The sequence below is a fragment of the Schistocerca americana genome, chromosome X (genome assembly GCF_021461395.2).
Source record: "Schistocerca americana isolate TAMUIC-IGC-003095 chromosome X, iqSchAmer2.1, whole genome shotgun sequence".
In the NCBI taxonomy this organism is placed as follows: Eukaryota; Metazoa; Arthropoda; class Insecta; order Orthoptera; family Acrididae; genus Schistocerca; species Schistocerca americana.
The window spans coordinates 92840933-92862629 of record NC_060130.1 but is presented as its reverse complement, the minus strand read 5'-3'; the positions used below and the strand labels follow the sequence as shown (position 1 = coordinate 92862629).

Below are 21697 nucleotides of genomic sequence, written 5' to 3'. Positions count from 1 at the left end.
GTGAGACAGCAAGGTTTTAAAAGTGAAGTGTGTGTCAGTCGATCAGTTTCAGTGGAAGAAATCACCTCAGACTTGTTGCTTGTTGATTAGGGGAATGGGTGGGGGTGTTAGATTTCTGTCTGCCCTCTGCACGGCCACTGTACCCACCATTGACATGCCACTCAGTCTTGTGGACGAGTGGTTACAGATCCTGTACTTCCTGTAGAGGGGACTATCTGCATGACAAGGTAGTACTTTAGGTATCTTCGGTATCTCTTGTACGTGTCTGTGGGGTTGCATTGTGGCTGGTGAAATATTTTATGGAACATTAAATAAATAATTTTTGGATATTTTACACTACCTTCCTTTAAGAAATGAAGTGATTACCCAACAAAGTGATTCTTTTGTTAGAAGAGAAAAACCGGGGATAATATTAGTCGCTTCCTGGAGCTGCTTGGACCATTTTTCATAGTTATGGTCACTAAGAAATTTGAAAATGGTGAAAGCTTACAATACATGCAGAAAGCGTACACTCACATAGAACAGGGAAACTGTGGAGCATCGTATGGTAGTTGTTATAGATGCTACAGTAAGTGTAACTCAAATAACAATTTACTATGGAATGTTATGCCGAACACTTATTTGTAACTTCAGAACTCCTCAAAAATGTGTTTTTGTATATGTAGGTACATGCTGCTATTTTAGGTGAACAATGATACTACTTCCAAATTTGTATAAAGCACAAATATAGGTTAAAACTGATGCTATAACACAAAATACATTTTTCAGATCAATGAATGTTGAAAAATACACATCTGTGGGTTTTAATACACTCAACATAAAACAAAGTTTTAAGTGATGTTTTAGGGCCTAGGTCTAAGAAGTAGCTTTGTCCTACGTTTGATTTCACTCTGAACACAAGAGAAATAGCGAAAGTCAGCATAAATATGCGAGTATATGTAAATAAATATGTGATATAAGTAGTTTAATGGGTTTTGTGTCACCTTCTGCACTAGTGTGCCAATGATGAAAACTGAAGCCTTAATATATGGTGCTAAAAACAATAAAAAATAGTGCAAGTATGCACGCGCGCCCGCCCACACACACACACACACACACACACACACAGACACACACACAGACACAGACACAGACACACACACACACACACACACACACACACACACACACACACACACACACACACACGTTATCCTTCATAATTAAACTAAAACTAAAAGATTTATGCAGAATGGTTTACTTTGGTGAGTAACAATGCTAACTGATTTTTACAATGTTTCGCTTTCTCTTTTGCCCTTTGAATAATTCTATATGAACAGTGTCAAGATATTAAGACTGGTAACCTTACTTTCAGTTAATGTTGTTGATTTCTCAGCAGTTATATTGTATTTTTGCCCTTTTTTTTAAAAAAAAAAAAACTTAACTGGTACACTAATTGTTAATGAGACGTATCAGAAGTAAATTTCCACAGATGTTTCCCATGATTATGGGTAGCTCATACTTACATAAAGAAACTCTGTGCAATGTAGAGCTCTCTGTATCCTGCCAATTCCCGCAGTGTGTGATATTTTTCATAGTAAACTATTTCTAACTGATGTCGCCATACTTCTGAGAGTTTGTGGGTGATTTCTGTTGCTGTCATTTGTAGTCAAATTGTCTGATATTTGCATGTTTTGGAATTGGTATAACGCCAATGGAAGTCTGAAAAGATGTTTGAAGTAGTTGCTGTTCCACAGAAATAATTTACTGTAAATTGGTATGAACTTAATGTTTACTTAGCTGTTACTGTGCTATGAAATTTGTTGCAGAAAATGCTCATGTACATGGGTGTCATTGCATGTTAATGAAACACGTGGACTTTACTTGTTTTGTAAATAAAACTGCCCTTTTCTGCTGCCACTTTATTTATCTAAGATGCTTTTCACCTTTTTCTTGTTCTAAGGCATTATCAGTGGGATCTATAACGGTACAGTTTTGTTATTTTTAGATTATTAAACAGTTCATGTTGCGATTTTTGATGGAAGGGGGGGGGCAATTACTTAGAATTTGCTGATCTGTGTTTCCTCTCATCTGGTCTGGAGGTCGCACCACCACTTTGACTTTCTTCACACTGTTCACCATGTTTCTCTGTTTTTGTGGTGTACTATTGTTCTTTTGCCACTCTATATAACTATTTCGTTGGACACTGCTTTTAACAACGTAAATATTGCAACTCCATTACGTGTTTCCTCCTCTTTGGTGTGCATACCTACTTGTTGTCAACCTAACTAAGTATATGTTAAAGACTAACTTCTATTCCTGTGTGTGTGTGTGTGTGTGTGTGTGTGTGTGTGTGTGTGAGAGAGAGAGAGAGAGAGAGAGAGAGTGTTTTTTTTTTTTTTTGGGGGGGGGGGGGATGGGGAGGGAGGTTGTTTGAATTGTATGGAATACGTGCTTTCTATATCAAATGAGAGGAGTGTTGCTGTGTCTGGGATTTTTGTATCTTTCATTTGTTGTATTGGCTGTGTAGTGTTTTTAATGGTTGTCTTCTTGTACTTTGAAATTTTGGATGTTTGGTCATATGATGCTTCAGTGTGTTATTTTTATGGAGGACGTAATTGTTTTATTATGACTTTGTGTTGTATTTAAGTGTAACTCAAAATATCATCAAGTGTTAAGAATTAGAATAGTCAGATTGTGTTCGAATAATTTCCTGGAAAATCTCTGTAAATTATGCTGTTTTTTTTTCCAGATGTTAGCTATTGAGAATGCACAGTGATACAGATGAAAATTTGTTGGTGTTGTCTTGCACACCACACCATTAAGAAAGGGCATGTACCTGCAGCTTTGTGACGTAAATGAAGAGGCTATTGTTCACACATGTATATTTCAGGAAGGTAAGTGAAAAAAAGCTATGCCAGTGATGCATACTGTAGTTTTGCAACCAAAATTGTAATATTACCACATGTTGAAAGATTTTAGGGCTGTTGACATTCCCTGATGTTCCACTCCCACGAAGGTATGTTTTTTCTCGAGAGACTTGGCATCATGTTAGAACTTGACGGAAGTTTTGAATTTTCAAACCACCTCTTGATAGTATTAGCTTTTTCTGTGTAGTACAAATAGAAAATACTAATAACTGTTCAACTTCCTGTAAGCAGGTCTGTAACAGTATCATATGAACTCCAAAATAGTTATACCAGAAAGGTCAGTCGAGGTCATGCAAATACCTTATATGAAGATATGATGGAAGATCAGTGAAGTGAGTGTAAAGTATAAATCTTGATCAGTAGCTTATGCAGGGCCATATAATGGTCATTATTTCTAATCTCCTCTGTGGATGGAACGAGAAAAGGCATTTCTTTGTGATAAAGTATTTCCTTCCCACCCACATTAGTGATTTTCTGAGTAGCTTGCAACTACATATGTACCTTATATTTTGTTAAAAAAAGGAGAAGATAGTGATTCTTTTGCCATTTGAGCATGCTATAAGTGTTTCTCCAGGTACTAGTATGAGTTGGACACGGACAAGTTGCATAGTTTTTATCTATAAAGCAAGGGTTTTCAAACAGGCCCAATAAAAGTAACAAAATACACACTATTGCATACAATAGTCATTGTCAGGATTTGTGAAATGGAAGATGGAAAATAGCTCACTTAAATGTGACAAAGATTTTTTCAGGGATTACACGTAAAATTTATGTGTGATTTTTGTAACTGGGAACAAATTGCTCCCTCGTTAGGCAGTACGCAATGAAAGGGATCAATGCTAAAATTAAATAACCTATTAAAGTATTTTTGTGCAGCACATTGGGCTTACCAGAAATATTGTTTCTTTCCTGATTATTGGCACAAACTTGTCCTTATAATACATATGTAATTTAATCATAGTGTCAGCGGCGGCTAGAATTTAGGCTTGGAAAGTAAGTCTGACTCGAAATTGTTTGTCGCAGTCAGTAGTAATGTGCAGTGGCTGACACAAAAGTGAGGGCTAACGTTTCTGCAGAAAGATTGTCTGACACTAGTTCCAGCCAGCTAGTAAAAGATTGCACGTGAGATGCTCTTCTAAGATGACATTATAAACTTGTAAATGTCCACTCCAGGGAGTCTGTTTCTTCCATCTCAGGCCAGACAAAATGCTTACACACCAGGCAAAATATGGGACAGATCCAAGGGTGACATAAGTTGTGTAGGCTGTTGAAGGCTTCTCTACAAAATTCAACTGGAAGGAAAGGATAATATCTTCTCTGAGGGGCATTGCAACATCGCTGGACATCTTCAGGAATGTCAAGATTCATCTGTAACGCAGATGTAGCATTGTTTAAGAAACTCTGGAGCCCCTGGTCATCTTGTTATACCTGGAGGAGTTCTGTGGAATTGGTGGGACTTGACGCATGAGTGGCAGTCAGCAACTACATTGTAAAGAATGTTCTTAATGTCGGTGCTAAATTGAGCTATAAATTCTAGTTGATTATTCTGATAAGGTGAGCAATTGTTACTGTTCCACTTAAAGGCATAAGTTAGTTGTTTATGATCCATGTAGAGGTTAAATTCCCTTGCTTCTGTCTGCAGCAAAAAATACTAGACTGCTTCATACACACAAGAAGTTTGTGGTCGTAGGCACTCCACTTTTGCTGTGACAGTGATAGTTTGTGAAACTAAGTAAGTAAGCAAGCAGTTGCCAGGAGCCATCAGACAGTTGTTACAACACTGTACCGATAGCTGTCCCACTTGGGTCCACCACTAATGGTAAGGATGTATCAAGCTTTGGGGTGTGTTAGAAGTACAATGTTCGCCGTACTCTGTTTTACGGCATCAAAAAAGCAGAGGACATCACATCAGTCCACTGAACTGGAATATTGTCTCTAACCTCGTGGCAAGCAAGTGCTGCAGTTAATGGTTACTGTAGTTCTGCTGAACTTAGTAGGTGGTGACGATAGAAATTCAACATTCTTAGGAATTGGCATAATTCTTTGATGGTGTTCGGCTTCGATACTTGCAGGATGGCTTTAACCTCTTCTAATCATGGTAAGGAGCCTGCAGAACATATCTGATGGCCAAGGAAAGTAATCTCTGATTGCTTGAACATACATTTAACTGTGTTCAAGACCATACTAACTGATCTAAGGACTTTAATACTTCAGTAAGATGTTGATGTTGCTTCTCAGTGACTGAAAAGATAAGAATTTCATTGAGGTAAGCAAAGCAAAGTGGCAGGCCTTGCAGAACTGAGTCACATATCATTTCCACATCTAAGTAGCATACCATAAGCCGAATGTCATGTATGTACTCTGATAATGCAAGTGGAGTGATAATCATCATTTTTTGTATGTCTTCCTCTGCTACTGGGATCTGTGTGTAGGCTTTAGTAAAATTGAGTACACTGAATATGGTTGCATCATGCAAGGTGTAAATATAGTCCCACAGCAGTTTAGCACCATTTTGGCATTAAGTGCATGATTATTTCCACATGCACACTTGCACTCTACATTTCTAGCTGTAAAGGGGATGGCCATGTGACACTTGATCGGATAATGCCTTCTTTCAGCATGATGTCAAACGCGGCTTTAGCAATAGCCATTGGGCAATCAGTAGTTTTAATATGGTGCGAAGTATTGTGTGTAGCACTTGTTTTGGAGTGCCTGCAGGTCTAGTCAAAGCTGGGAATTTCTGTAACAGGGCACTCCAGTCACTGGTTTGTGTTAGCTTGGCACTGTGCACTGCGACAAAATCCTGTCAGTCAGGCTATTAACACTGTCAATGATCTGAGCATTTACCACCTCTGCCAGGAGATGGTAACAAGCCAGAAGATCAGCACCTATTACTGCTTCAGAGATGTTGGTGGCAGTGAAGATGCAGACAAATGGGTGATGCAGTCCTAAATCCAAATCCATTTGTCGATATGGAAGAGTTGTCAGCTGCTGACAAACAGAATGCCGTTGGTGGTCTGCTGTGTTGTGCTGATGTTCGTGGCATTATAGTTAAACCAGAACCAGTGTCCACCAGATATTTTTGGCCTAATAACCTGTTGCTGATAAACTGGTGCTGTGATGTGGACAGGCAGTTTGCTGTGCCTGTTGCAGACTGCTGCTGGTGTATGTGAAGGAACACAGCACAGTACACTTTTGCACCTACTCACTGAACTTGCGGCAGTACCAGCACGTGGAATGCTCTGCATTAGAAGACATAACGTTAGTCAGTGAACAGCTCCTTCGTCTTCTATGGTATCGTCTTTGAGGCAACAGCTAGTTGAATTGTGTGCACAATAAATAAGCCTGTCCTGCTATAGAGTTGCAATCAGCACACACAATTGCTGCTGCACGGCTCTGTTACTGTGCTAAACTGAGCAGGAGTAATAGCATCTTTGAATTCTGTGTGCAAGCTCTGCAATGGCGGGTAATGGAATCGCTATTTGGGATGCTGCTATTGCCTTGATTGTTGGTGGTAGGTGGCTGATTCAAATGGTGCACAGCAAATTATGTAGCAGTACCAGTATCCACCTCGCTCCTTAAGTGCTGAAGGTACTGGGTCAGCATACAATCTCCAGTATCCTCCTGCAAGGCTGTGACTCTTCAAATTAGTTCTCTTTTGAGCTTGTCATAAGAATTTGCTGGCGGTGGCACAGTTATGACATCCGGTACTTCCTTGGGATGTGGTAATCTAGCTGTCTCACTACTAGGGCAAAAGGGCAAACTTTGCTGAATCAGCCATAATGCTGGCATTGTAAAGACCCACTGCAACTTGCACAAACCATAGTATAGGATTATGTGGCCAGAGTGGAGGTAAGCACATGGCTGATCTTAAAACAGCTGATTTGTCTTGCATCTAGTGAAAATTTGTTTATTTATTTTCAAATTGTGGTTGCAGCTTAGTTCTCATCGGGTTAAAATCACACTGAGATCACCAATTGCTCAAGTGCACATATAGTTAGAGCTATCAGACCTTTGGTAGCATGTGCAGTGAAACCCCTATTTTATGTTTTCGTGTGGTCCGGACTTAAAAAATGCAAAACTGAGGAAAATGTTAAAACCCCCTAAAATATGAGTAAAAACACACGTACTTGGGGCATATATGATTAAAAATCACGATATTCTCCAATACTTTGTATAAAATCTAAGTGAAGGAAATTAAATGTTCAATACAATGTTTATACAATAATTTGTGGTAATGGATTTCATCAGTTTTTTTAAAAAATTAGATGTGTAACATCAAGTAAAAACTCACCAAAAATTGAAATTGATCTCTGGGTATCAGGTAATTGAGCTATTTTCTGACATGCTCTGATCAGAATATACATTCAAAATGCGTGTTTTGAGAGATCATCCTTTGTCCTCGCCCAGAAAAAAGCAAAAATTGATGAACATGTTGAATTACACCAAAAATATCACAGCACCTATGTGGTTAAACCAGAAGCAGAAATGTGGACATCTGCTAAGTGACAAATTTAGTCACCATTGCTGTTATTGGCTGATGCTTTTCTTATGAGCGGCACTTCATATGCTCACCACAGTTACTGTTATTTTAGTCTTGATCAGAGAAACACACACATGGAAAAATGAGTTTGCGTCCCCAATTGATGTTTCACGTTTCTAAGAAGTTGGCTCATTGAATTTCTGTACACTGTGTAAAATGTAAATCTGATAAAACAAACAAACGAACGAACTCGGGTGCTACAGTTCTGCTTATGCCCTCTATCACTGCTGCCAGTCTTTGCAATTTACAGTGTGTGGTGCAAAGTATATACATGAGTAGTGTATGTAGTTGTAGCACTGTATTATGTTGGATTTGAACATGAAAGTCTGTAAAATGTGCTATTGCAAAACTTTTTCTATTTCCGTGTGACATCTTTGTCATAGCACACCATCTGCATGAAAAGTATATTTTCAGCACTTCACAAAATGCTTTCACCCCTACCTGCATTCCAGTCGTTGAAGAGCCACTCCCCCTCTCTTCATATCCAGTAGGCGAGCTCATTTTGTGTGTGTTAGTGTGATGTGGTGGCTGCGCTGCCTATTTGGTGACTTAACAAGTAACCAGACAATAAGAGTTCACTAGCTGGAAATGGGCGCCCTTTCCTCAATGATAATTGAGTGTATGCTTCAAGACTGTGTTTGAATTTAAATACTTGACTCTTGATATTGTTGCTGAATACAGTACATTGGAAATACATGCAAAAAGAGGAGACTGAGTTAAAAGTTTCGAAAGAAAAGGTGCTGTATGGGCCCCTCGGTAATGTATTGGCTCGGTCCGGAATACTTTGCGTTGACTGTCTTGTTTTCCCAGTACCACTGCAACTTAGCAGTAGTTGTATAGTAGTGTGGTGAAGCTAAATGTTGCAAGTTGTATTGGCAACACTAGTCGCATTTCCTCTCTCACATCTACCCCCTCCATGATGGCCTTAAATATTCCCTTAACTCTGTCACCACCCATGTTGTGAACCTTTTGCCTTTTGTGCCAGTTATAACTTGTTCAGTCACATCAAATGTCAACAGGAAGAAAACGGGACGAAGTCAAGCGAGGCGTCGAGTAAGAACTTAGAATTGAGGTAAACCTTACAAGGAAGAAATGTAAAATTGGGGAATTTTTATAATTGATTTTATGGGTTTTTCATAGGGGCTATGAATTTATGGTGTAGAATCATGAAAAATGTAAAAGCTTAAGTTCCACAGGTTTTATTAGGCCAAGTGGTAGCGCTGGAAACATAATTTTTTTGATCAGTTAAATGTAGAAACTATTAATCAGAATAAACATACTCAAATACATAACAACTTTGAGTAATAAATATATTATGAGATGATATACCTGAAAGTAGACTCGTCCCTGAATTTTAAGCACTGTCTTGTAACTGGGAAACTAGAAACTGTAACTCTATACACATTATAATGCAAGAAGTATGCAGTGAAAAAATCAAAGAATAAACTGTCAGTGTTACTGCTACATAAGGTGTCACTGGCTGGCGCACAATTAAATCTGACAGCTGCGGCAACATTACACAACACACTTAGTATCAGCACTATGACACTACAATAGAATGCAGGTTTTCATCGCTGGTATTTGCATTATTGCTGGTATTTGTTTTATGGACATTATGCTGTGGACCAGTGGTATAGTTGTCTGCCGGATGTTTTGTCTTCCAATAATGTAGACATTTTCATAGGCTTGAGCGATTCACAAAACAGTTACAATCTCAAACAAGCTTTATCTGTATGCACAAAATGGTTAGCTTGTGGTGTCAGACTGCTGCCAAGGAATCGACTGAAGGCTGTTTCCCTTCTGTGTGTAAAAACTGTCACAGATTGCATCAACAGAGCACTCAGAAAACACGGTATTGGTACAGTGCTCAAGCCAAAAAGAAAGATGCATGAATATTTGAACAGAGGAAAGGATTTACGCTTTCCACAGCAGGATTATATTAAATCCCTTGCACTTGCAGTCAAGTGTACATAGGAACTACAAAATAAGCCTTAGCACATGCCTTAAGGAACAGAAACAGTTACCTCATGGGCAAGGCAGAAAAAAATCATTAGCAGCAGCAGCAGCAGCAGATTATGCACTGGGTCCAAGGAACCACCAAATCAATTTCTCTGACACTGTATTTTCTGCAAGATCTAATCATTGCTACACTAGTATGTACAGAGAACCAATAGAAATTAAAAAACACAAAATCAACAATAAAGAGTTGAAACTCTTACCCACTACTAGCTCCATAACATCAGTCAGTGTGACTCCATGATCCTAGGCAATGATCTGATGACATCATGAACATGCAAATGAACACTATTGCATGGATACATATAAATGGTTTGGCTTGTTGGGATTGTTTGAGATTGTGAGTCATTTAAGTATCTCATGTGTCCAGCATTGGAAGGCAAAATCTTAGAGAATTATGCCGTGGACCACAGCCTAGTGCCCATAAAACAAATATCTAAATTAATGTGTGTAATTCAATATGGAAGATTTAGTACTTTGCCCCTGTGGCCCTCTGATATCAAAGTTAATCACAAAACTGAAAGTTATAGTTGTTAAACTGAACTTTCCTATAACTAGGTTGATAACTTGATACTACAATTGGCCACCTGTGCTGTTCAGGTAAAAACAAATTCTTTTTCTCTTAATTTTAATTATTCCTTTTGTGATTAATGTAAGAATGCGCCAAGAAGAGTTTGAAGAGGTACTTGGTTGGTAGTACACTCTTACCTGATTTGTATAAAGCTAATCCAGTTGTACATATTTTTGTTAAAACTAGCAGGTTTTTCTTAATGTTACATTGTACAGTGTGTCCAGCTCCAAAGAAGACATACATACATACGTACATACATACATACATACATACATACATACGTACATTAGCTTAAATTACGCCTAAAGGCTTTGCATAAAAATCAGGAAATGAAATAAACATGTCATATCTTGTTCATGGGGAAATAAAGGTGAATCACAAAAGGTGCTGGAAGTGACTGCCCTCAACTTGCAAACACAGTTGAACATGACACTGCAGATTCTCGAACGTTGCTGCTAGAACCTTTGGTGTCACTGCTTCGATTTCACAGATGATCTTCTCTCGTAAATCTTCCAAGTTGTGTGATGTGCTCATGTAGACATGCGCTTTTAGGCCACCCCAGAGCAAAAAGTCAAGTGGTGTTTTATCAGGTGACCTTGGGGGGCCACAGTCCTTTCGAACCCCCTGGAGATCCACAACTCTTTTGTGGATACGTGCGTGACGAGCACAGGACCCCGAGCTAGTGTGGCTCTCTTTCCTTTCCGGGCTGCATACCTTCCTTTTCCACATCCTTCCCCAACCCCCCCTCCCCCCCCCCCCCTCTGCCTCTTCCCTTCCCCTTCTCCCCCATGGGAGTATGTTTTGTGCCTATGTCTGGAGACGGACACTTGTAACTGTAAGACAGTCTCTCTTCTTTGCTTTCTATGCTGGAAAGTCTCTGTCCTCCCTTTGGCCTTCTCTTTTCCATGCCTCTTCTCTTTACCCTCTTCTCCACTGCAGCGTTTGAGACCTCTCTTCTTTTCTTTGTTCCTCCCTTTCTCTTTCTTTCCTCCCTGTGCATGTCTGAAGGCCGACCCACGTGTTCCCACGCTTAGCCGTTGACAGGGTAACGCATAATTCCCCGCTCCAGGTAGACAAGTAGGACACGTACGTACCCCCTGATAATGGCCAGGCCCAGAGAGGGGTGATTTCCCGAGCTGGTACCTTACGAACGTGCCGATTGGTCCCTCCGTCCGTTTCTCGGGAGGTGTGAACAATCACCTAAGTCAGGAGTGCCCTCAGAGAGGGCCCCCACAAGGAAGGAGCGCGCCATCGGAGATGCCGGTAATCATGGGGGATACTTCCGCAATAGTTTCCTCTATGTCTACAATTTCTGCTTACAAGCGAAAGTTAAATGAGTCTCAGCCACGGACAATTCTTCCATCAGTGCCACAGTTCCTTGTTTCTCCGTCGGACGAAGGTCGAGACTTCTCCACAGTCAACCCTTTCATTATTCAGAAAGATGTCAAAGCAATTGCAGGTCCTGTAAAGTCTTGTGCCCGATTACGAAACGGCACCTTGTTGTTAGAAACAGTTGGTGCCATCCAGACACAAAACTTGCTGCGAACTCCACTGCTACACTCCTTCCCTGTCCGGGTGGAAGTGCACCGCACTTTAAATTCATCACGCGGGGTGGTTTATACGCGCTCACTCGACGGATTGTCCAATGAGGAAATTCAAAACTACCTGTCTGACCAGGGCATAACGGCTGTACATAGTCATGAAAAGGGTTGACAAGGACTTGTTTCCAACCCGTACACTCTGCTTCCTCTAGAGATTGCCTCATTTTCAAAGGTGAACGGCTTACTGAGGAAATCAGAGTGAACGAAAAGGTGTCTACATTTGCTGCTCGTAAGTTATTTGCCAGTCGAAAGCCCACTGTGCCTCCTAGAGGTAAATATAGCACTGTCCTTGCATCTCCTCGGCCTACGAAGGAGGCAGCCACGCAGATCTGTGATCTCACCTTTAGTGCCACGGTTGTCAGATTGGCCAGTGCAAAGATCGCCCATTCATCCTCCCCACTATCACCAGCTCACTCTATGGCTCACCCTTCATCGGCTTCTGCTAAATCACGAGCCCCAGAATCAGACACCCGGACTTCGAAAAAAGAGCCTGCTCATGAAGGTTTTTTTACATACCCTGACTTCACAACCATCGATTCTTCCCTCATCTCAACGTCCTGTTTCCAAGAAGGCTCATAAGAAGCAAAGTTTCTCTCTTTCTCTGCCACGACGTGTCTCATCTACAGTGCCACCTGGCGGTAACTGCCCTCAGCCGTCTTCTGTCGCCAAGGCGCACTGCTGGCGGCCAATCCACCGGCCGATTGCTGGTGGCAGGAGCTGCCCCCGAACAACCTATGAATCAGTATCTTCTGCCTTTGGCTGAATGCCGTTCCACGCTGTCGGCCGCCGGCTCTCAGCAGTTGTTGAGTTGAGAGCAACCATGGTAAGATTCTTCCCTTTTCCGTCCACCCTGTGTCAATTATCCATTGGAACATTCTCAGCATTAAAGCGAATCGGGATGAATTGTCGATCCTCTTACGATCCTACTTGCCGGTAATCTTCTGTGTTCCGGAAACAAAGCTGCGTCCTCACGATCGCTTTGTTTTCCCTCATTTTCAGTCAGTCCCCTTTGTTAATGGCACTCCAACACACAGGGGCTTAAGATTCTTCTCCATGATACTGTCCATTATCACCCAATCCCCTTAAACAGTTCCTTCCAAGCTGTTGCTGTCAGTCTTTCCCTTTCTGGGTACACCTTCTCTCTTTGTACCGTATACATTCCATTGTCCATACTGATGGCAAGAGCTGATCTCCTTGGTCAGATTCTGCCCCCCCCCCCCTCCCCCCTATTTGCTTTTTGGGGAATTCAATGCCCACCACCCACTTTGGGGATCTCAGCGTCCTTGTTCGCGAGGCTCCCTATTGATTGACATTTCCACCAAGCGGATCTTGTTTGCCTCAGCACTGGGGAACCTACGTTTTTGTCTGCCTCCACAACGAGTTTCTCTCGTTCGGACCTTTCGGTCGGTACTGTTCAGCTACCTCAGCGCTTTGAATGGTTCGCTCTTGCTGATACACTCTCGAGTGACACATTTTCCATGTGTCCTTAGATTGCAGCCACAACTGCCATATATGTGCCCAAGATGCTGAAAGTTTGCCCAAACCAATTGGACACTTTTTTCACCTCTAGCGACATTCAATGACCACACTTCCCTAGCGTTGACGGTCAGGTAACTCATGTTAAAGAAGTTATTCTTACAGCCGCGGAACGTTCAATAACTCCCACCTCTGATTTGCCCCGGCACCTCCCAGTTCTATAGTGGAATGAGGCGTGCCGTGACGCAACACGTGAGCAACGATGTGCTCTTCGCGTTTTCTGCCATCATCCTACTTTAGCCAACTGTATTCGCTACAAGCAGTTGTGTGCGCAATGCCGTCGCATCATCCGCTATAGCAAGAAGGCAAGCTGGGGCTTCTTTGCTAGCTCTTTTAACACCTTCATTCCCTCCTCAGAAGCTTGGAGTCGAATTCGATGGTTATCTGGCGGCCTAGTTTCTCCCCAATCTCTGGGCTCACTGTCGTGCGTGATACCTTAGTGGAACCCATCACAGTTTCTAACTCATTGGGTCAACACTTTGCTGAGATTTTGAGCTCTTCAAATTACCCGCCAGCCTTTCTCCCAAAGAAACGTGCAACGGAAGTGCAACCTCTTGCTTTCTCCTCTCAAAATACCAAAAGCTGTAATACCGTTTTCTCCTTTGCAGAAACTCCAACACACACACACACACACACTCTTCTTCTTCTCACTCTTCTGCCCCAGGACCAGATGGTATCCACTTCAAAGTGTTGCTGCATTTATCATACCAGTCTGCATTACCTCCTTCACCGTTATAATCGAATTTGGACCGACAGTACATTTCCCAGAAGATGGCGGGAAGCTATCATCGTTCCTTTTCCAAAACCTGGAAAGGACAAACATCTGTCTAGCTATTGCCCCATTTCTCTCACGAGTAGTGTATGTAAGGTTTTGGAGCGTGTGGTGAATTGCCGTTTAGCCTGGTGCCTGGAGTCCCGAAGCCTTTTAACACCTACTCAACGCGGTTTCCGAAAGCATCGTTCTGCAGATGACCATCTTGTTGCTCTCTCCACTTATATAGTGAAGAATTTTCTCAGGAAACGCCAAACGATAGCAATATTTTTTTGATCTGGCGAGAGCATACAATACCTGTTGGAGGACAGGTATCCTCTGCAAACTGTTCTCTTGGCGGTTTCGAGGTTGGCTGCCCCTTTTTATTTCTGAATTTATGGCAAAGCACACATTTAAAGTGCGGGTGAACACTACTCTCTCCCTTACTTTCTCCCAAGAAAACGGGGCACCCCAGGGCTCCGTGCTGAGTGTTGTACTGTTTGCCATTGCCATAAATCCTATTATTGATTGTCTCTTTCCCAATGTCTCGGGCTCCCTCTTTGTGGACTATTTTGCGATTTACTACAACTCTCAACAGACAAGACTTCTTGAATGACGTCTTCAAAGAGGTCTCGATCGCCTCCACACTCAAAGCATCAAAACCGGCGTCCGCTTTTCTCCTAGTAAGACTGTTACTGTCAATTTTCGGGGTCGTACGGAGTTTCTTCTGCCTTCCCTACATCTAGGCCATGTTGACCTTCCTTTCGCGGACATCCTAGGTCTTACGTTTGGCAGAAAACTGTGCTGGTCCTCTCGCGTTTCCTATCTTTTGGCTCATTGTCTGCAATCCGTCAACACCCTCTGTGTTCTGAATGGTATCTCACGGGGAGTGGACCAAGCGGTTTTTCTCCGCCTATGTTGCGCCTTAGTGTGCTCAAAATTGGACTATGGAAGCGTAGTTTACTACTCTGCTCGGCTGTCTGGTCCACCGGATTCAGGACTGCCTCTGCTTGCTCCACTTTAGGGGTGTCTCTGTGGCATTCCTCTGGATCCCAGGACATGTTGGTATCCGTGGAAACGAGGCGGCCAATACATTGGCTAAGGTTGCAGTCTCTCTTCTTCAGCCTGATGTTCGCATGGTTCCCTTCGCTGATCAACAGAGTGTTTTATGTTGTTGTGTTGCTCTTTTATGGCACGCACGTTGGTCCACACTTCCCAATAATAAATTGTGGGGCGTGAATGCTCTTCCTTGTGCTTGGACCTCTTCCTCCCGAACTAGTCGCTGGGAGGAGGTAATTTTAAGTAGACTCCGGACAGGTCACTGTCTTTTTAGCCATTGACATCTTTTAAGTGGTGATCCTCCCCTGCTTTGTCCCCACTGCTCTCAGCTGTGTTGGTGGGACACCCTTTACTTGAGTGCCCCTATTTTACTCCACTACACGCCCATCTACAGCTGTCGCCCGATACATCTTCCATTTTAGCAGATGACACGTGCTCGGCCAATCACATCCTCGAGTTTATTAGTGTCAGTGAAATGTTGGTCATTTGAAGCTTTTTTTGGGGAAAACAACACCCCCCCCCCCCATATAGGTTTTCTAAGCTTTCCATCTGTTTTTTAGTTTCCCCAGTATTTGATTTTTGTTCCCATTGCTGCTGATTTCCATTTCGTGTTTTTTTTACCTAATCCACAGACCAGGCGCTAATGACCATAGCAGTTTTGTGCCCTAAAACCACAACAAAAAAGGTCCTTTCAAAATCTCTCTGCTGGGGAAAAGTAATCAGACCTCAGCCATGATCACTCGAGACATGGGGGATGTGATGCCATCCTGTTGGTACCAGCTGAGGGTGAGTTCATCATCATCCAACTGGTTCGCAAATTCCCGAAACGTTTCGATGTAAACTGCACGTGTCTCAGTAGACCCAAAAAAAAAAAAAAGTCCGATGAAGCGACGCTGTGATATTGCACAGTAAACGCCAACCTTTTGTTAATTCGGGGGTTGTTCGACCATTGCCTAAGCAATAAATTGCTGAAACCAACAGCAAAATGTTGTGCATTTGTCTTTGCCATTGACATTCAGTTCCTGAACAACTGTAAATACGTATGGATAGATGGCAGCTTTCTTTGTAGCTCTGTGACATGCTCCATGACATTCAGAATTCCTTAGATAAATGTTGAACAGACTTTGCAGGAGAGACCAACAATCATTTCACATCAGTCAAGTTTTCTTCTGACAATGGCGGCTGCCCCCGTCGTGAAGATCCAACCCTGTTCCACTGCTCTCCATCTTGTTCACTATCTTTTGTACGCAGCATTTAGACAGTATATGTTGGTCACCAAACCGTTCAACACACATGTCTTAATGGGACCAGTAATCGGATATTGTTTTACAAGAAGCACATGCTTTTTGACAGAGTGTGACACACTTTGTCACTGAACACTGATCTCCAACCACAGTGACGTGCAGAAACACGCTGTTATGTCAAACCACGTTGCAGAGTGCATTGTTGGCACATCAAACGTCAGAAATTACACAATGCAATTGCAGTGGAATTACTACATGTTTGCAGGGCCTCTGTAGAGTATGACACCCTGTAGTTGTGGTTGACAGAATGAAGCTACCTGGCTGGCTGTTGCAAGAAGTGGATCACAACAGCTTACCAGAAACAAGGAAATAAGAGTTGTATACTTTGGAACCAGCCATTCCTTTGTTGGTACCTAATGGGAGCTTAGGGGAATGGTGATGTTGTATTTTACTCAAACCAGGTGCAAAGAAAAATAATTGGAATCTGCTCACTCATGTAACAGTTATGAGCTCTAATGAGGGGAAAAGCTGTGTTCTCAACATACGCTTGGGTATAATAACCTTAGCAATTTCTACTTGCTGTTTTACTTTCTCACTTCGTATGTTTTCCACTTTGTAAATGTGTGAACTGCAACCAGAAGCTTCGTTTTTATCAGAATGCAAGTTGTAGCACTTTGGTTTGCATGATTGAACACATCTAATGAGATTAATAGTCTACTCTTAGTGCCTTTGTTGTGGGAATTGTACAATGTATTAATTTCATGTACTTCACATTGCCTTGTTGTACATGTACGCAATAAGAATGTGTTCAGGATTATTGACAAGACTTCAGTAAGTAATATTTCAAGGTACATTGTTTCTCATTCACTAATTTTTTCTTGGAAGCTTGGACTGGGCTGTTTTTAATAAGGTTTTATTTGCAGATGTGGAATGGTTGTCAGGGAAAGGTTATAACATATAGAATAATATACGCAAGCTGCTCAGTAAGCTTCAAAGGTATGATGTTGTATTATTATTTTGTCATTATGTTCTGAACTTCAATAACTGAAAATACCTTTTAATTGCAGACGTGACCAGGAAATGCAGCAGGTAGAGTCGGTGGCTCATAGCAGTACGGTGAGTAAACAATCTTTTTTTTTCTGTTAGCGTCTGAATTTGGTGGTAAGTGCTGTTTACCATTATAGACAATGTTTATTTCTATCTAGTTAGTATTTCTGGATAACTCACATGTTTAGACCATTCCCATGAAAGGTAAATTGCAGGATGTATTGCAGTGATTAAGGTATTGGATTCACAGTTTATACCAGCAGGGTTCAAATAGATATTGAGATACCAACATTTTGGTATTACGTGGTTTCTACACTATTGGCCATTAAAATTGCTACACCAAGAAGAAATGCAGATGATAAGCGGGTACTCATTGGACAAATATATTATACTGGAACTGACGTGATTACATTTTCACACAATTTGGGTGCATAGATCCCGAGGATCAATGCACCACCTCTGGCCATAATAACGGCCGTGATACGCATGGGCGTTGAGTCAAACAGAGGTTGGATGGTGTGTACAGGTACAGCTGCCCATGCAGCTTCGACGTGATACCACTGTTCCTCAAGAGTAGTGACTTGCGTATTGTGACGAGCCAGTTGCTCGGCCACCATTGAGCAGACATTTTCAATTGGTGAGAGATCTGGAGAATGTGCTGGCCAGGGCAGCAGTCGAACATTTCCTGTATCCAGAAAGGCCCGTACAGGACCTGCAGCATGTGGTCGCACATTATCCTGCTGAAATGTAGGGTTTCACAGGGATCGAATGAAGGGTAGAGCCATGGTTCGTAACACATCTGAATTGTCCACTGTCCAAAGTGCCGTCAATGCGAACAAGAGGTAACAAAGACGTGTAACCAATGGCACCCCATACCATCACGCCAGGTGATACGCCAGTATGGCGAAGACGAATACACACTTTCAATGTGTGTTCACCGCGATGTCGCCAAACACGGATGCGACCATAATGATTCTGTAAAGAGAACCTGGATTTATAAAAAAAAAAATGACGTTTTGCCATTCGTGCACCCAGGTTCGTAATTGAGTACACCATCGCAGGCGCTCCTGTCTGTGATGCAGTGTCAAGGGTAACTGCAGCCATGGTCTCAGAGCTGATAGTCCATGCTGCTGCAAACGTCATTGAACTGAACTGTTCGTGCAAATGTTTGTTGTCTTGCAATTGTCCCCATCTGTTGACTCGGGGATCGAGACATGGCTGCACGATCCGTTACAGCCATGCGGATAAGACGCCTATCATCTCGACTGCTAGTTACTAGAGGGCTTTGGGATCCAGCACGGCATTCTGTATTACCCTCCTGAACCCACCGATTCCATATTCTGCTAACAGTCATTGGATGTCGACCAACGCGAGCAGCAATGTCGCGATATGATAAACCGCAACCGCAATCGCGATAGGCTACATTCTGACCTTTATCAAAGTCGGAAACGTGATGGTACGCATTTCTCGTCCTTACACGAGGCATCACGACGACGTTTCACCAGGCAACACCAGTCAACTACTGTTTGTGTATGAGAAATTGGTTGGAAACTTTCCTCATGTCAGCACGCTGTAGATGCCGCCACCAGTGCCGACCTGGTGTGAATGCTCTGAAAAGCTACTCATTTGCATATCACAGCATCTTCTTCCTGTCGGTTAAATTTCACGTCTGTAGCACGTCATCTTCGTGGTGTAGCAATTTTAATGGCCAGTAGTGGAAAAATTTCTTGAGGCAAATGCAAAGATAGTTCCTTTGGAAAGGCCACCACTGATTTCCTCCCACCATCTATGTCCAATCTGAGTTGGTGATCTGCGCATACTGATGGGAAGTCCTGAATTTTACCACTTACTTGACATCACTATAGCCTGTTTAAAATTACTTTTGGATTGACAGTTCGGCAGGAGCATGTGGAGGCATGGAGCAGGGTTGCCACGTCCCACACAGAACTCGCGCACAATCTTAAATTTCATTCAACTCACTCAAACTTGTAAACTACTAACTTTATAACTATGTAATTTGCATCAATGTGTGCTAGAAGAGGTGCAGTATCTTATCATTCTAGCTTTAACTGTGGCAATAAATTATTAAAACAAGACACACTTTACGAAAATCCATTTTCTGATGTTACAGAATTTTCAACAAGAGTGGAGTTTTTTTGTTATTGAAGTTAGGTGAACAGATTAAGCAAGTGAAATCTTAAGAACACATCAAATCTTCCTCTGCTCCAAATCAGAACTCAGTTTTCTAACAAGAGATAATATCTGTTAACTATCACACACAATGGTCAGCTCACATGTCAAGTACTAAGCAGTTGCCCTTATGTTTCTGTTACAAGAAATGGATTGCTAGGTTCATAATTAACCTGTTACTAATTTTTGTTGTCCACCTACTTATTTCTAGCATAACAAAACATAATATTTATGCATGTTTATCGCAGTGAGAAAATGTTAGGAGAAAGAACAAATGAATGCAAAAAAGTTGCTTTGGTATTGCAGCAATTATATAGTAAACATTAATATTTATTTTTTGTGATATAGACTGAATTCCTGAGACTACCTTCATTTGGAGTTAGTTACTGATAAGACGTTCTTATTATAATTTCATAAGTTATGAAAGTTTTTGTTATGTAGTAATTGTTGTTGTGTTCTTCAGTCCTGAGACTGGTTTGATGCAGCTCTCCATGCTACTCTATCCTGTGCAAGCTTCATCTCCCAGTACCTACTGCAACCTACATCCTTTTGAATCTGTTTAGTGTATTCGTCTTTTGGTCTCCCTCTACGATTATTATCCTCCACGCTGCCCTCCAGTGCTAAATTTGTGATCCCTTGATGCCTCGGAACATGTCCTACCAACCGATCCCTTCTCCTAGTCAAGTTGTGCCACAAACTCCTCTTCTCTCCAATTCTATTCAATACCTCCTCATTAGTTATGTGATCTACCCATCTAATCTTCAGCATTCTTCTGTAGCACCACATTTTGAAAGCTTCTATTCTCTTCTTGTCCAAACTATTTATTGTCCATGTTTCACTTCCATACATGGCTACACTCCATACAAATACTTTCAGAAATAAGTTCCTGACACTTAAATCTATACTCGACGTTAACAAATTTTTCTCCTTCACAAACGCTTTCCTTGCCATTACCATTCTACATTTTCTATCCTCTCTACTTCGGCCATCATCAGTTATTTTGCTCCCCAAATAGCGAAACACATTTACTACTTTAAGTGTCTCATTTCCTAATCTAATTCCCACAGCATCACCGGATTTAATTTGACTACATTCCATTATCATCATTTTGCTTTTGTTGATGTTCATCTTATATCCTCCTTTTAAGACACTGTCCATTCCATTCAGCTGCTCTTCCAGGTCCTTAGCTGTCTCTGACAGAATTACAATGTCATCGGTGAACCACAAAGTTTTTATTTCTTCTCCATGGATTTTAGTTCCTACTCCGAATTTTTCTTTTGTTTCCTTTATTGCTTGCTCAATGTACAGATTGAATAACATCGGGGAGAGGCTACAACCCTGTCTAACTCCCTTCCCAACCACTGCTTCCCTTTCATGTCCCTCGATTCCTATAACTGCCATCTGGTTTCTGTACAAATTGTAAATAGCCTTTCGCTCCCTGTATTTTACCACTGCCACCTTCAGAATTTGAAAGAGAGTATTCCAGTCAACATTGTCAAAAGCTTTCTCTAAGTCTACAAATGCTAGAAACGTAGGTTTGCCTTTCCTTAATCTATTTTCTAAGATAAATCATAGGGTCAGTATTGCCTCACGTGTTCCAACATTTCTACGGAATCCAAACTGTTCTTGCCCGAGGTTGGCTTCTACAAATTTTGCCATTCATCTGTAAGGAATTCGTGTTAGTATTCTGCAGCCGTGGCTTATTAAACTGATAGTTCGGTAATTTTCACATCTGTCAACACCTGCTTTCTTTGAGATTGGAGTTATTATATTCTTCTTGAAGTCTGAGAGTATTTCACCTGTCTCATACATCTTGCTCACCAGATGGTAGGGTTTTGTCAGGGCTGGCTCTCCCAAGGCCGTCAGTAGTTCTAATGGAATGTTGTCTACTCCCAGGGCCTTGTTTGGACTCAGGTCTTTCAGTGCTCTGTCAAACTCTTCAAGCAGTATCATATCTCCTATTTCATCTTCATCTACATTCTCTTCCATTTCTATAATACTGTCCTCAAAAGCATCACCCTTGTATAGACCCTCTACATATTACTTCCACCTTTCTGCTTTCCCTTCTTTGCTTAGAACTGGGTTTCCATCTGAGCTCTTGATATTCATGCAAGTGGTTCTCTTTTCACCAAAGGTCTTTCTAATTTTCCTGTAGGCAGTATTTATCTTACCCTTAGTGATATGCGCCTCTACATCCTTACTTTTATACCCTAGCCATCCCTGCTTAGCC

General features: G+C 41.7%; 1 protein-coding gene across 8 annotated transcripts in view; it reads left to right on the top strand.

Annotated features, from left to right (window-relative positions):
- Positions 1–21697, top strand: part of LOC124554686 (homeotic protein female sterile-like) — a 262983-nt gene that overhangs the window by 12366 nt on the left and 228920 nt on the right. For all 8 annotated transcript variants that reach the window (XM_047128308.1, XM_047128311.1, XM_047128312.1 and 5 more), the window contains 2 exons: positions 2732–2876; positions 17298–17346. In XM_047128308.1, the coding sequence (XP_046984264.1) occupies positions 2860–2876; positions 17298–17346 (66 nt within the window). In that variant the 5' untranslated portion in view covers positions 2732–2859. The remainder of the gene's footprint in view (positions 1–2731; positions 2877–17297; positions 17347–21697) is intronic.